This window comes from Palaemon carinicauda, chromosome 5, assembly GCF_036898095.1.
Source record: "Palaemon carinicauda isolate YSFRI2023 chromosome 5, ASM3689809v2, whole genome shotgun sequence".
Classification (NCBI taxonomy): Eukaryota; Metazoa; Arthropoda; class Malacostraca; order Decapoda; family Palaemonidae; genus Palaemon; species Palaemon carinicauda.
The window spans coordinates 192,587,139-192,602,138 of record NC_090729.1 but is presented as its reverse complement, the minus strand read 5'-3'; the positions used below and the strand labels follow the sequence as shown (position 1 = coordinate 192,602,138).

General features: G+C 30.8%; 2 protein-coding genes across 2 annotated transcripts in view; both read left to right on the top strand.

Annotated features, from left to right (window-relative positions):
- The window catches only part of LOC137641694 (serine-rich adhesin for platelets-like), a 289,845-nt gene that overhangs the window by 244,334 nt on the left and 30,511 nt on the right, over positions 1-15,000 (top strand). The gene's annotated exons all lie outside the window — the stretch shown is intronic.
- On the top strand, positions 628-2,198 carry LOC137641303 (uncharacterized). Its single transcript, XM_068373731.1, has 2 exons — positions 628-724; positions 1,510-2,198. The coding sequence occupies exons 1-2, from the start codon at positions 628-630 to the stop codon at positions 2,196-2,198; spliced, it is 786 nt and encodes a 261-aa protein (XP_068229832.1).

Here is a 15,000-nt window from a genome sequence, read left to right as displayed (position 1 = left end):
AAGAATAAAGTGCTTCTTAAGAAGAATTCAATACCATTTTATCGTCCTTCAATGAAAAAAAAAAAACGAATATCTTTGGCATAATAAATTTCGTATTTACGATCTTAATAGTCAGTAGATTTATTAATAAATTTGGAAAATTAGTTATATTAAAACGTATTTTGTGAACTAAATATATTTTGAATTTGAGTCTAATTTTAACTGAATCAAGTAATTTTTGTTTCTAGAATTTTAACATTTTTAAGGAATTCACGTATTATTGATAGAATCTAAATTTTTACCTAAGATTTTTACTAATTCATTTTAAATTACATAGATTTAATATATAGTTAATTATTTCTATCATTCAGATTTCATATATATACATATATATATATCTATTCATCCATCTATTCACCCATATTTAGAATATTTAAAGATTATAAGTATATCTGTATATACATATATATAATTTTTTCTTTCATTTATTTGTTTTTTTTCATTATCAATTGAATTTTGATAATTTTATAATTCTTTATATCCCGATATTTTTTCGGGCCAGCCCTGTAAGAGTCAAGCTTGACTCATTGGGCTGGTAAAACTCCTTCTTTTAATAATAATAATGAGTCTAATTATCAGAAATTCATCATGAAATTAATGTCACAGTTAAAACTTATGAAGCTGAATTATATTGGGCCATTATATGGTTTGAAACGGTTATTAGCAATGTTAAGAACATCAATGGGTATGATAATAATACTCTTTAACTGTTAAATTCTCCGTAATTGTTCAGTGGCCACTTTCCTCTTGGTAAGGGCAGAAGAGGCTCTTTAGCTATGGTAAGCAGCTCTTCAAGGAGAAGGACACTCCAAATCAAACCATTGTTCTCTAGTCTTGGGTAGTGCCATAGCCTCTGTACCATGGTCTTCCACTGTCTTGGGTTAGAGTTCTCTTGCTTGAGGGTACACTCGGGCACACTGTTCTATCTAGTTTCTCTTCCTCTGGTTTTGTTAAAGTTTTTATAGTTAATATAGGAAATATTTATTTCAATGTTTTTGCTGTTCTTAGAATATCTTATTTTTCCTTGTTTCCTTTCCTCACTGGGCTATTTTCCCTGTTGGAGCCCCTGGGCTTATAGCATCCTGCTTTTCCAACTAGGGTTGAAGCTTAGTATTTAATAATAATAATAATAATAATAATAATAATAATAATGTTAAGGATAGTGGACAATCTCATGAATACTGAAGATATCAATGTATCATCTTCCTACCACAGTACACGCACATCAACAGATCCTTCGATGCATTGGCGAACAACGCCAGCCTTTGATCATCCTAAGCTTTGATTCAGAGCACAGATCACCGCACATCGCATCTACATAATGAGCTACCTTTTTAGAAAAGGAATGCAAGATATCGTAAGCATGACACGATGCAGCCCTTTTGTAGCTTAGCAAGTAATAATAATAATATTATCAATGCATTATGGTTACATCGTAATCATACGAAATTATATTCAATGCCTGTGGAGGTCAATGCGAAAATATATTCGATGCCTGTGGAGGTCAATACGAAAATATATTCAATGCCTGTGGAGGTCAATACGAAAATATATTCAATGCCTGTGGAGGTCAATACGAAAATATATTCGATGCCTGTGGAGGTCAATACGAAAATATATTCAATGCCTGTGGAGGTCAATACGAAAATATATTCAATGCCTGTGGAGGTCAATGCGAAAATATATTCAATGCCTGTGGAGGTCAATGCAAAAATATATTCAATGCCTGTGGAGGTCAATGCGAAAATATATTCAATGCCTGTGGAGGTCAATGCAAAAATATATTCAATGCCTGTGGAGGTCAATGCGAAAATATATTCAATGCCTGTGGAGGTCAATGCGAAAATATATTCAATGCCTGTGGAGGTCAATGCGAAAATATATTCAATGCCTGTGGAAGTCAATGCGAAAATATATTCAATGCCTGTGGAGGTCAATGCGAAAATATATTCAATGCCTGTGGAGGTCAATGCGAAAATATATTCAATGCCTGTGGAGGTCAATGCAAAAATATATTCAATGCCTGTGGAGGTCAATGCGAAAATATATTCAATGCCTGTGGAGGTCAATGCGAAAATATATTCAATGCCTGTGGAGGTCAATGCGAAAATATATTCAATGCCTGTGGAGGTCAATGCGAAAATATATTCAATGCCTGAGGAGGTCAGAGTACTGTAATAAAATATAAAGAACATCAGGAACCTGGTGTGAGCCCCAAATCTAGTTATAAAAAGGGCCTTCTAGAAGAAGGACACTCCAAAATCAAACCATTGTTCTCTAGTTTTGGGTAGCACCATAGCCTCTGCACCTTGGCCTTCTACCGTCTTGACACTCGCTCACGCTGTTTTATGTTATTTCTCTTTTGAATTTTTTACAGTTTAAATGTGAGATCAAATTTAATGTTGTTACCGTTCTTAAGACATTTTATTTTGATGTTTGTTACTCCTCTTGTCGTATATTTATTTCCTTGTTTAATTTCCTCGGTGGTCTATTTTCCCTGTTGGACCTCCTGGACTTATACCAGCCTGCTTCTCCAACTATGGTTGTAGCTTAGGTAATAATAATAATAATAATAATAATAATAATAATAATAATAATAATAATAATAGATTCAGTAGCCTCAGCTGATCCCTCCAAGGTTATCTTTTACTAAAATAATTAGCTTCTCACAAATGCCAAAGTATAGAAAGTGCAGCAGATCTACGGATATAATAAAATCTAAAAAAAAAATAAAATACCTTATAATTATAATCATTGTCATCACTGTAATTCTTTCTTAGCATCTTTTTATAGTTTATATATGAAATATCTGATTTAATGTTACTGTTTTTAAAATATTATATCTTAATTGTTCATCATTTCTCATATCGTTTATTTATTTCCTTATTTCCTTTCCTCATTGGGCTATTTTCCCGTTTAATAATAATATAAATTTTTTTCCGTTATGCTGAAAATTCGTCCAGTTACGATTCTCCTTGAACGAAGTCGATGTTTATTCAAGCTAACCTTGTCGGGCCTAAACATTTGGACGTCATCATCGGATGCATTACTTTACGACATTACTTTACGACTACCACATAGCTGGAAGTTATACCGTTTACGGCACATACATATTGTTACATTATACAACGCTCCAGGGTTACCGTCCACGATCGTAAACATTCATGCAACGTTCGCTTTCGGGTTTGCTTTCGTAACATTCAACATTTGCAATGCAGGCTCTTCGCCTTCTTATTGTATGTTCGTGGATTTGCAAATTTCATTAATTTCTTAAGTGATCAATTGCAACTATTACAGAGCAAGAAAATAATTGCATTTTATCTCAAGAAATTCGAGACAGTAATTTAATTTTCTCAGATATAATTAAAGGTGTTTTTCCTCTGAATCGACTTTATTGGAATGATGGCCAAAACAATCAATAACAAAAATATACAAATAAATAAACATACACGTGCATAGGCCTATATACATATATAAACACACATGTATATATACATATATATATATATATATATATATATATATATATATATATATATATATATATATGTGTGTGTGTGTGTGTGTGTGTGTGTGCGCGTGTGAGTGTATGTGTGATACTCAACAAAAAAAACCAGGAAAAACTATTCGTAGTTAAAATATAAAACACTACTTATCAATTAATTCAAGATAATTCAGTTCACTGATAATAACAAACAAGTTTATTTTCTAGGCACTTACCAAAACAAGAAAACCCTCTATAAATCTAAACTTGATACTGAAGGACAGTAATGGATTACAATTGACTACGTCATGCGTTACCCAGTATTAGCTGGGCAGGGAAACCCTACATAGATAAACGGTTCGCTGAAGTCTGCAAAATCAGAATACGTTTTATTAATATATTAATAGATTCTCACGTCACATTGAGCTTCAAGGCTCAAGATAAGTGTTACGTGTGTGTCTCGGGTTTATCTCTTGCCAACTTGTATTACGTAGCTGATGATGTTATAGGTAAAGGGAATCTTCTATTTTTTTTTATTTATTTATAGCGTTCTAAGCCTAATGGCATTTAGTTTTTTAACATAGCGGATGTAAACTACATATATGCAGTCTTTGCGCTTATGCATACATGCAGTACATACAACCCCCCCCCCACACACACATACACACACACACACACACACACACATATATATATATATATATATATATATATATATATATATATCACAAGACCAAATCTCTCGGTTGAATCTGTGAGCGTGCATATCAAATATTTAGCCGTACTAGTGTATAAATACATGTATGTGTACATATATATATATATATATATATATATATATATATATATATATATATATATATATATATATATATATATATACATACATATACATAAATAGGTAATATATATATGCATATATATATGTATATATATATATATATATATAGAGAGAGAGAGAGAGAGAGAGAGAGAGAGAGAGAGAGAGAGAGAGAGAGAGAAAGAGAGAGAGAGAGAGAGAGAGAGAGAGAGAGAGAGAGAGGCTTCGTAATCTTCGTCGCCAAAACGAACGAATTACACAGGAATGCGATTACGCCGAAATATTATGGCTTCCTCAGTACGTCTCAAGAGTAATCCACAATTACGTCATCCGTAGGTAAGACATGAAGCGTATGCCAAGAAGAAACAAAGAATAAAAGGAGAGAGAAAGAAAGGAGATTGGGGGAATAGCTGTGAAAATAAGTAAAAGATAATGAGAAAGGTTTGGGGTTTAAACATAGGATAAGGAGGAAAGAAAAATGTTATGTAAAAGAAACTGATAAAAGATGAAATAAATTTTTGATAAATAGCCGATACGTGAGAAAGAAGACGAAAAAAAAATATCGCACATTAAAAAAGTGATGAAAGAAAAGACGAAGATTATAGCGAGTGTAATGAGAAAAGCGAAGACCTGAAGATGGCAACAGAAAAATAATGACAAAGATCAAAGATGGCAACAGAAAAATAATGACAGAGATCAAAGATGGCAACAGAAAAATAATGACAAAGATCAAAGATGGCAACAGAAAAATAATGACAGAGATCAAAGATGGCAACAGAAAAATAATGAAAAAGATCAAAGATGGCAACAGAAAAATAATGACAAAGATCAAAGATGGCAACAGAAAAATAATGACAAAGATCAAAGATGGCAACTGAAAAATAATGTCAAAGATCAAAGATGGCAACATAAAAATAATGACAAAGATCAAAGATGGCAATAGAAAAATAATGACAAAGATCAAAGATGGCAACAGAAAAATAATGACAAAGATCAAAGATGGCAACAGAAAAGAAGTCAAAATTCTTTAGGCTACCCAATTTACAGATAGTGAGTGACCTTATATACAGATGGATACAGGAGTTTCTGGTACACCTCGCTGAGTAAGAGCACACAGCCACACCGTTACTGCGCGGTGAATTCCTATATTTAGCCCCACCTATCACCTCTGTCAACTATTCCTATACTATCAGTTTGGTTACTCAGAGCGAAGTAAGGATGTGACAAGGTGTACTAATTCGGAGTGAGGTGTACCAGGGACTCATGTGTCTAACTGTACTTCCAGATTGTCAGTTTTCTATGCTTATAATATTTGATTATACAGTTTTCTAGTAAGGGTGTGACCAGTTGCAATAATTCGGAGTGAGGTGTACCAGGGACTCCTGTGTCCAACTGTACTTCCATATTGTTAGTTTTCTATGCTTATATTACTTGATTATACAATTTTCAGGTAAGGGTGTGACAAGTACTAATTCGGAGTGAGGTGTACTAGGGACTCATGTATCCAACTGTACTTTCAGATTGTTAATATTCTACGCTTATAATTTTTATTATACAGTTTTCTAGTAAGGGTGTGACCAGTTGCAATAATTCGGAGTGAGGTGTACCAGGGACTCATGTGTCCAGCTGTACTTCCATATTGTTAGTTTTCTATGCATATAATATTTTATCATACAGCTATCTAGTCCTGGTTAAAATCTAATAACCTTTTTTTATCTATCTGTTACACTATGTAAACATCAGCTAAAAACATCTCATATATCAGACGACACTTCATCCGCTCGTTTTCGGGAACTAACCGTGAACTCCAGCTCTAGATACACGATTATTATATTTTTATATCTAATGAACAACAGTGACAACGAACTTTTACCCAGCGAATAAACAAATCCTGACAGGACCAATATGCCAGAGAACCTAGACAGGACACAGGGTCACTGCCACACCTCGTTTGCTGCGTATATTGAAAGATAACATTTGTTTATGTGTTTGTGGAAGGCACAATTTGACACACACCCGATATGAGCAAGCCTTCTTGTTACAGACAGACATGCGTCTTCTGCTCGAATGAAAACAAATTAGGGGTTTGGTCGTTCGGACCAAATTCTCAAGAAAATTTGACTAGATATTTAATGGACTGGAATGATAAAAGTAAGATTATATAATATAATCCGCTTTCGTTTTCGATTAATTTTTTTTTTCTGGATACTTTCATTTTCAAAATTAAAAGAAAAAGATACTTAACGTCACAAAATATGAACAAACTTTAATTTTCATAATAAAAGAAACATGATCTACACGCACACACACTCCCCCCCACACACACATTTATATATATATATATATATATATATATATATATATATATATATATATATATATAAATACATAATTACAAATATATTTATAAATTATATATATATATATATATGTGTGTGTGTGTGTGTGTGTGTGTAGAAATAATGAAAGCTGCCACGTGATGAGTATAATAAAAATGAAAAGACGTGATTGGAGTTAGTACTTTCGTCCATTACGGACATCAACAGACTCAAGCAAAAAATAAAATATATATTATATATATAATATATATATATATATATATATATATATATATATGTGTGTGTGTGTGTGTGTATGTGTGTGTATTACATCAATACAGATAAACTTTAACATTCTGTAACTGATGGAAACCCCCAGGATAATCCTCATCAAAATACGCCAATAGCAAAAGACGAACTCACGTCCATTTCTTCCTCGGAACCTGAGTCATGAATTGCTGAATAGGTTTAAGGTGAGAGGCTTAAGTCAAGCGTTGGTTCTTCTTATCTGGGGGGGGGGGGTTAACTAGGGCTTCCTCCATCACAGGATTAAACGAAGGGGCGTCTTCCCCAACTTCCTGTCAAGACCAAAATCTATAGACTTTGGTTAAGACGATAGCTTTTGGTTGACGCTCCGACCGATGAAGCAAAGCATTTGATATCAGAGACGAGTTGTGAAATTACACGCTCACACACACACACACATACACACCAAGAAACTAATATGACAGTAACATACCATTTAACTATTCATGAGTGGGGATACCTTAACGTGGTAAAAAAAAAAAAAAAAAAAAATCAGACAAATCTCCCACCATCACCAATTCGCACTGGCCAGTGTGGTGCTGAAAACTAGCCAAACCCCATACATGAATAAGGACATGTCTCAGGTCATTGTCCTGCAGTGGACTAGAAAAAAATCCTGACCAATTCGAAACAATACGGTAACAATTTCATAAAACTGCAAAATTGTCTCACTTTTAAAACATTTTAAACTACCATAAAAAACAGGAAACACCTGTTACAGCAATTATGTCATCGACCTCACATGTGGTCTGCCTTCAGCATAAGCTAATGCTGCCCAATTATGAACATGACAACTTAATTAAGTAAGCCCACCTCTCATGAATAGCGTTGCCTTATTCCTCGTCTCGGCAAAGCGTCATCTCTCATCTCGAATGTCACGGTCAAGACTGATGTTAACTCTAAAAAAAGATGCCGAATCTCTGGAACAGCTTCAAAGAGTTTATATTTGGGAGAGAGTTGCGAAACGCTAGGTCGCCAATGACGTCATATTCAATGGTATACCCCTGATAGGGATTATCTCTCATCTGACATGACTGATTGCTAAGTATTGCTTGTCAGTACAAGAAAGAAGCAAGTACGTAACGGAAATGGTCATGTGACACTACAGTAATCGCCTCTTCCTTACTTCCTTTCCTCACTGGGGTACTTTCCTTGTAGGAGCCCTTGGGCTTATAGTATCCTGCATTTTCAACTAGGTTTGTAGCTTGGCTATTAATAGTAGTAATAATAATAATAATAATAATAATATCAGAGAAAAACACTCCCTTGCAGAGGGTATAATCAGGCCACTATTCTTTTTATTTTTTCTTTCCTCACTGGGTTATTTTTCCTGTTGGAGCCCTTAGGATTATAGCATCCTGCATTTCAAATTAGGGTTGTAGATTATCCAACAAAACAACAACAATAACAACAACAACAATAATAATAATAACAGAGAAAAATTAATAAAATAGTTTTCTCTATGGCTATTTTTGAAAGCAAATTCACTAAGCTTTCTTTTAATTCTTTGCCAATCTGTTTCTTGTTACTGACCTTATCCAAGGTTACTTATTGGTCGAACGTTACAGATTGCTAATCATGAATGACACGCCTAGTCAACTAAGGAATGATCCTTGCAATAAATTGGATGTGATACGACCACCCGTTTCGCTTACTAAAGCTTCTCTTCAAAGAGGTTCGAATGTTGCAAGGAGGGCATGCTTGGATAACTGGTCTGTTCAAAGGGATGATAATTTTTTTACTGTATTAATGGGGATGATAATTTTTCACTGTATTAATAGGGATGATAATTTTTTTTTTACTGTATTAATGGGGATGATAATTTTTTTTACTGTATTAATGGGGATGATCATTTTTTTTACTGTATTAATGGGGATGATAATTTTTTTTTACTGTATTAATGGGGATGATAATTTTTCACTGTACTGATAGGGATGATCATTTTTTACTGTATTGATAGGGAGGATAATTTTTCACTGTATTAATAGGGATGATAATTTTTTTTACTGTATTAATGGGGATGATCATTTTTTTTACTGTATTAATGGGGATGATAATTTTTTTTACTGTATTAATGGGGATGATAATTTTTCACTGTACTGATAGGGATGATCATTTTTTACTGTATTGATAGGGAGGATAATTTTTTACTGTATTGATAGGGATGGTAATTTTGTACTGAATTAATAGGGATGATAATTTTTTTTTACTGTATTAATGGGGATGATAATTTTTCACTGTACTGATAGGGATGATCATTTTTTTACTGTATTGATAGGGAGGATAATTTTTCACTGTATTAATAGGGATGATAATTTTTTTTACTGTATTAATGGGGATGATAATTTTTTTTACAGTATTAATGGGGATGATAATTTGTTTTTACTGTATTAATGGGGATGATAATTTTTCACTGTACTGATAGGGATGATCATTTTTTACTGTATTGATAGGGATGATCATTTTTCACTGTATTAATAGGGATGATAATTTTTTTTACTGTATTAATGGGGATGATAATTTTTTTTACAGTATTAATGGGGATGATAATTTGTTTTTACTGTATTAATGGGGATGATAATTTTTCACTGTACTGATAGGGATGATCATTTTTTACTGTATTGATAGGGAGGATAATTTTTTACTGTATTAATACGGATGATAATTTTTAACTGTATTAATAGGGATGATAATTTTTAACTGTATTAATAGGGATGATAATTTTTAACTGTATTAATAGGGATGATAATTTTTAACTGTATTAATAGGGATGATAATTTTTTTACTGTATTAATACGGTTGATAATTTTTAACTGTATTAATAGGGATGATAATTTTTAACTGTATTAATAGGGATGATAATTTTTAACTGTATTAATAGGGATGATAATTTTTTACTGTATTAATAGGATGATAATTTTTTACTGTATTAATAGGGATGATAATTTTTTACTGTATTAATACGGATGATAATTTTTAACTGTATTAATAGGGATGATAATTTTTAACTGTATTAATAGGGATGATAATTTTTAACTGTATTAATAGGGATGATAATTTTTAACTGTATTAATAGGGATGATAATTTTTTACTGTATTAATGGGGATGATAATTTTTTACTGTATTAATAGGGATGATAATTTTTTACTGTATTAATAGGGATGATAATTTTTTACTGTATTAATACGGTTGATAATTTTTAACTGTATTAATAGGGATGATAATTTTTAACTGTATTAATAGGGATGATAATTTTTAACTGTATTAATACGGTTGATAATTTTTAACTGTATTAATAGGGATGATAATTTTTAACTGTATTAATAGGGATGATAATTTTTAACTGTATTAATAGGGATGATAATTTTTTACTGTATTAATAGGGATGATAATTTTTTACTGTATTAATAGGGATGATAATTTTTAACTGTATTAATAGGGATGATAATTTTTTACTGTATTAATAGGGATGATAATTTTTTACTGTATTAATAGGGATGATAATTTTTTACTGTATTAATAGGGATGATATTTTTTTACTGTATTAATAGGGATGATAATTTTTAACTGTATTAATAGGGATGATAATTTTTAACTGTATTAATAGGGATGGTAATTTTGTACTGAATTAATGGGGATGATAATTTTTTTACTGTATTAATAGGGATGATAATTTTTACTGTATTAATAGGGATGATAATTTATTTTACTGTATTAATGGGGATGATAATTTTTCACTGTATTAATGGGGATGATAATTTTTTTACTGTATTAATACGGTTGATAATTTTTAACTGTATTAATAGGGATGATAATTTTTAACTGTATTAATAGGGATGATAATTTTTTTACTGTATTAATACGGTTGATAATTTTTAACTGTATTAATAGGGATGATAATTTTTAACTGTATTAATAGGGATGATAATTTTTAACTGTATTAATAGGGATGATAATTTTTTACTGTATTAATAGGGATGATAATTTTTTACTGTATTAATAGGGATGATAATTTTTTACTGTATTAATACGGATGATAATTTTTAACTGTATTAATAGGGATGATAATTTTTAACTGTATTAATAGGGATGATAATTTTTAACTGTATTAATAGGGATGATAATTTTTAACTGTATTAATAGGGATGATAATTTTTTACTGTATTAATGGGGATGATAATTTTTTACTGTATTAATAGGGATGATAATTTTTTACTGTATTAATAGGGATGATAATTTTTTACTGTATTAATACGGTTGATAATTTTTAACTGTATTAATAGGGATGATAATTTTTAACTGTATTAATAGGGATGATAATTTTTAACTGTATTAATACGGTTGATAATTTTTAACTGTATTAATAGGGATGATAATTTTTAACTGTATTAATAGGGATGATAATTTTTAACTGTATTAATAGGGATGATAATTTTTTACTGTATTAATAGGGATGATAATTTTTTACTGTATTAATGGGGATGATAATTTTTTACTGTATTAATACGGATGATAATTTTTTACTGTATTAAATGTAAACGATAATTTTTCACTGTATAAATAGGGATGATAATTTTTTACTGTATTAATGGGGATGATAATTTTTAACTGTATTAATAGGGATGATAATTTTTAACTGTATTAATACGGATGATAATTTTTTACTGTATTAATAGAGATGATAATTTTTTACTGTATTAATAGGGATGATAATTTTTTAACTATTAATAGGGATGATAATTTTTTACTGTATTAATGGGGATGATAATTTTTTACTGTATTAATGGGGATGATAATTTTTTACTGTATTAATAGGGATGATAATTTTTAACTGTATTAATAGGGATGATAATTTTTTTACTGTATTAATACGGTTGATAATTTTTAACTGTATTAATAGGGATGATAATTTTTAACTGTATTAATAGGGATGATAATTTTTAACTGTATTAATAGGGATGATAATTTTTTACTGTATTAATGGGGATGATAATTTTTTACTGTATTAATAGGGACGATAATTTTTTACTGTATTAAATGTAAACGATAATTTTTCACTGTATAAATAGGGATGATAATTTTTTACTGTATTAATGGGGATGATATTTTTTAACTGTATTAATAGGGATGATAATTTTTAACTGTATTAATACGGATGATAATTTTTTACTGTATTAATAGGGATGATAATTTTTTACTGTATTAATAGGGATGATAATTTTTAACTGTATTAATAGGGATGATAATTTTTTACTGTATTAATGGGGATGATAATTTTTTACTGTATTAATGGGGATGATAATTTTTTACTGTATTAATAGGGATGATGATTTTTAACTGTATTAATAGGGATGATAATTTTTTTACTGTATTAATACGGTTGATAATTTTTAACTGTATTAATAGGGATGATAATTTTTAACTGTATTAATAGGGATGATAATTTTTTACTGTATTAATGGGGATGATAATTTTTTACTGTATTAATGGGGATGATGATTTTTTTACTGTATTAATAGGGACGATAATTTTTACTGTATTAAATGTAAACGATAATTTTTCACTGTATTAATAGGGATGATAATTTTTTACTGTATTAATGGGGATGATAATTTTTAACTGTATTAATAGGGATGATAATTTTTTACTGTATTAATGGGGATGATAATTTTTAACTGTATTAATAGGGATGATAATTTTTTACTGTATTAATAGGGATGATAATTTTTAACTGTATTAATAGGGATGATAATTTTTTACTGTATTAATGGGGATGATGATTTTTACTGTATTAATCCGGAGGATAATTTTTTACTGTATTAATACGGATGATAATTTTTAACTATTAATGAGGATGATAATTTTTTTACTGTATTAATGGGGATGATAATTTTTTTACTGTAATAATAGGGATGATAAATTTTTACTGTATTAATACGGATGATAATTTTTAACTGTATTAATACGGATGATAATATTTTACTGTATTAATAGGGATGATAATTTTTTACTGTATGGGGATGATACTTTTTTACTCTATTAATAGGGATGATAATTTTTTACTGTATGGGGATGATACTTTTTTACTGTATTAATAGGGATGATAATTTTTTTACTGTATTAATACGGATGATAATTTTTTACTGTATTAATAGGGGTGATAATTTTTTACTGTATTAATACGGATGATAATTCTTTAATCTATTAATAAAGTTAATTTTAGAAATGCAAATAAAGCTATCTAAATAGTTATGGAATGATCTTCCTAATCGGGTAGTTGAATCAGTAGAACTTCAAAAGTTCAAACTTGCAGCAAATGCGTTTATGTTGAACAGGCCGACATAAGTCTTTTTTACAGTTATATATGAAATATCTGTCCTAATGTTGTTAATGTTTTTAAAATATTTTATTTTAATTGTTCATTACAAATTATATTGTTTATTTATTTCCTTATTTCCTTTCCTCATTGTGCTATTTTTCCCTGTAGGAGCCCTTTTGGCGTTTAGCATCTTGCTTTTCAAACTATGGTTGTAGCTTAGCTAAGAAGAAGAAGAAGAAGAAGAAGAAGAAGAAGAAGAAGAAGTCAGAAAAAAAGTATTGCAGAGGGTACAATCATGCGTACTATTCAGCTTTTTTTTCTTTCCTCGCTGGGTTATTTTCCCTGTTGGAGCCCTTGGGCTTTAAGCATCCTGCATTTCAAACTAGGGTTGTAGCTTATATTATAATAATAATAATTGTACGTGTTGATAACTTCCTTAACCTTAATTGGTGGGGCAAGGATACAACTTAAAAAGTAGGTTCTCAATGTCTATTAGAGTAAATACACAAGATACGTGGGACACGAGGAAAGATAACTTATCAGCTAAGGGGACGAAGACGAACAGACTGCATCATGGGAACACAACAGATAAGTGTTGCCAATGCTGACTCAATGTTGCCATATCATATCAATAACATTACAGGAATTAATCTAATGATATGCAACATCTGAAATAATGGTTGAAAGTACATAATACAGTTAATAATACGTACAATAATGGTAATCATGATAATGCAGTAAATGATACATACAATAATAATAATCATGACAACACTGGTACATGTGAAATGTGTCTTTTCATGTACCTACAATAATAATAATAATAATAATAATAATAATAATAATAATAATAATAATAATAATAAAAGCCTAGAATAGATTAAACCACACTAAAATTACTCACCGCTCACTAAAGCCGTTCTACGTACGCCAAAGTTCCTCTACTTAAACCTGACAACCTAAAAACGGGAGAAACCCCAGAACCCCATTGAATGAAGCAGGGTAGAGGAGATTATATTAGAGTAGAAGGACTCCGGTGTACTTGAAGAAGCGAAGGGGAAGAGAAACGACTCAGACGAGCCTGTGGTTATGAGAGGTGTCTTTGAGTTCCATCCGAAATATCATAATGATCACTTGTTCTAATGAATGACTGGTCCTAGAGCCCTTCCTCTCTGATCATATGATGAGTAAGCGTGGAATAATGATGACAAGGTGGGTGAAACGGTCTATTTTAACAACAGTAAGACTTTGACGCCTAAGTGTGGGAATGCGAAATTATGTCTTTTTTGGGGATCTGCAGTAGATATTAAGTCTTTTAGGTGATCCTAGTAGTCTTTTTGGTGTACGGGACCCGTCAAAAATGACGGCTAAATGCTTAAACAGATATGCACATACAGATTCAACCTTTTCCACCCCCTTCCCCTTTCTTAATTACAACACGGCAGTTTAGGTAATTTGTGGTATAATGTGACTTCCGAGTGTACCTCTTGGGGTAAACCCTTATCGGGGTATGACTACTCCCTCTCCCCTACCCGAAGGATGAGTGAGACCGAGTAGTCATATGTTTGCGAATGCCGCTAAAGATGACGGAAAATATATATATATATATATATATATATATATATATATATATATATATATATATATATATATATATATATATATATATATATAGCCAGACATATATTCTTTATTATATCGGGGATTTTATCA

What these genes read in the sequence shown, in the direction of transcription:
- LOC137641303 (XM_068373731.1), top strand. Translation starts at nt 628, where the DNA reads ATGAAATTAATGTCACAGTTAAAACTTATGAAGCTGAATTATATTGGG. An exon ending in AATGTTAAGAACATCAATGG is followed by an intron (nt 725 to 1,509) that starts GTATGATAATAA and finishes ATGCCTGTGGAG; the next exon opens with GTCAATGCGAAAATATATTC.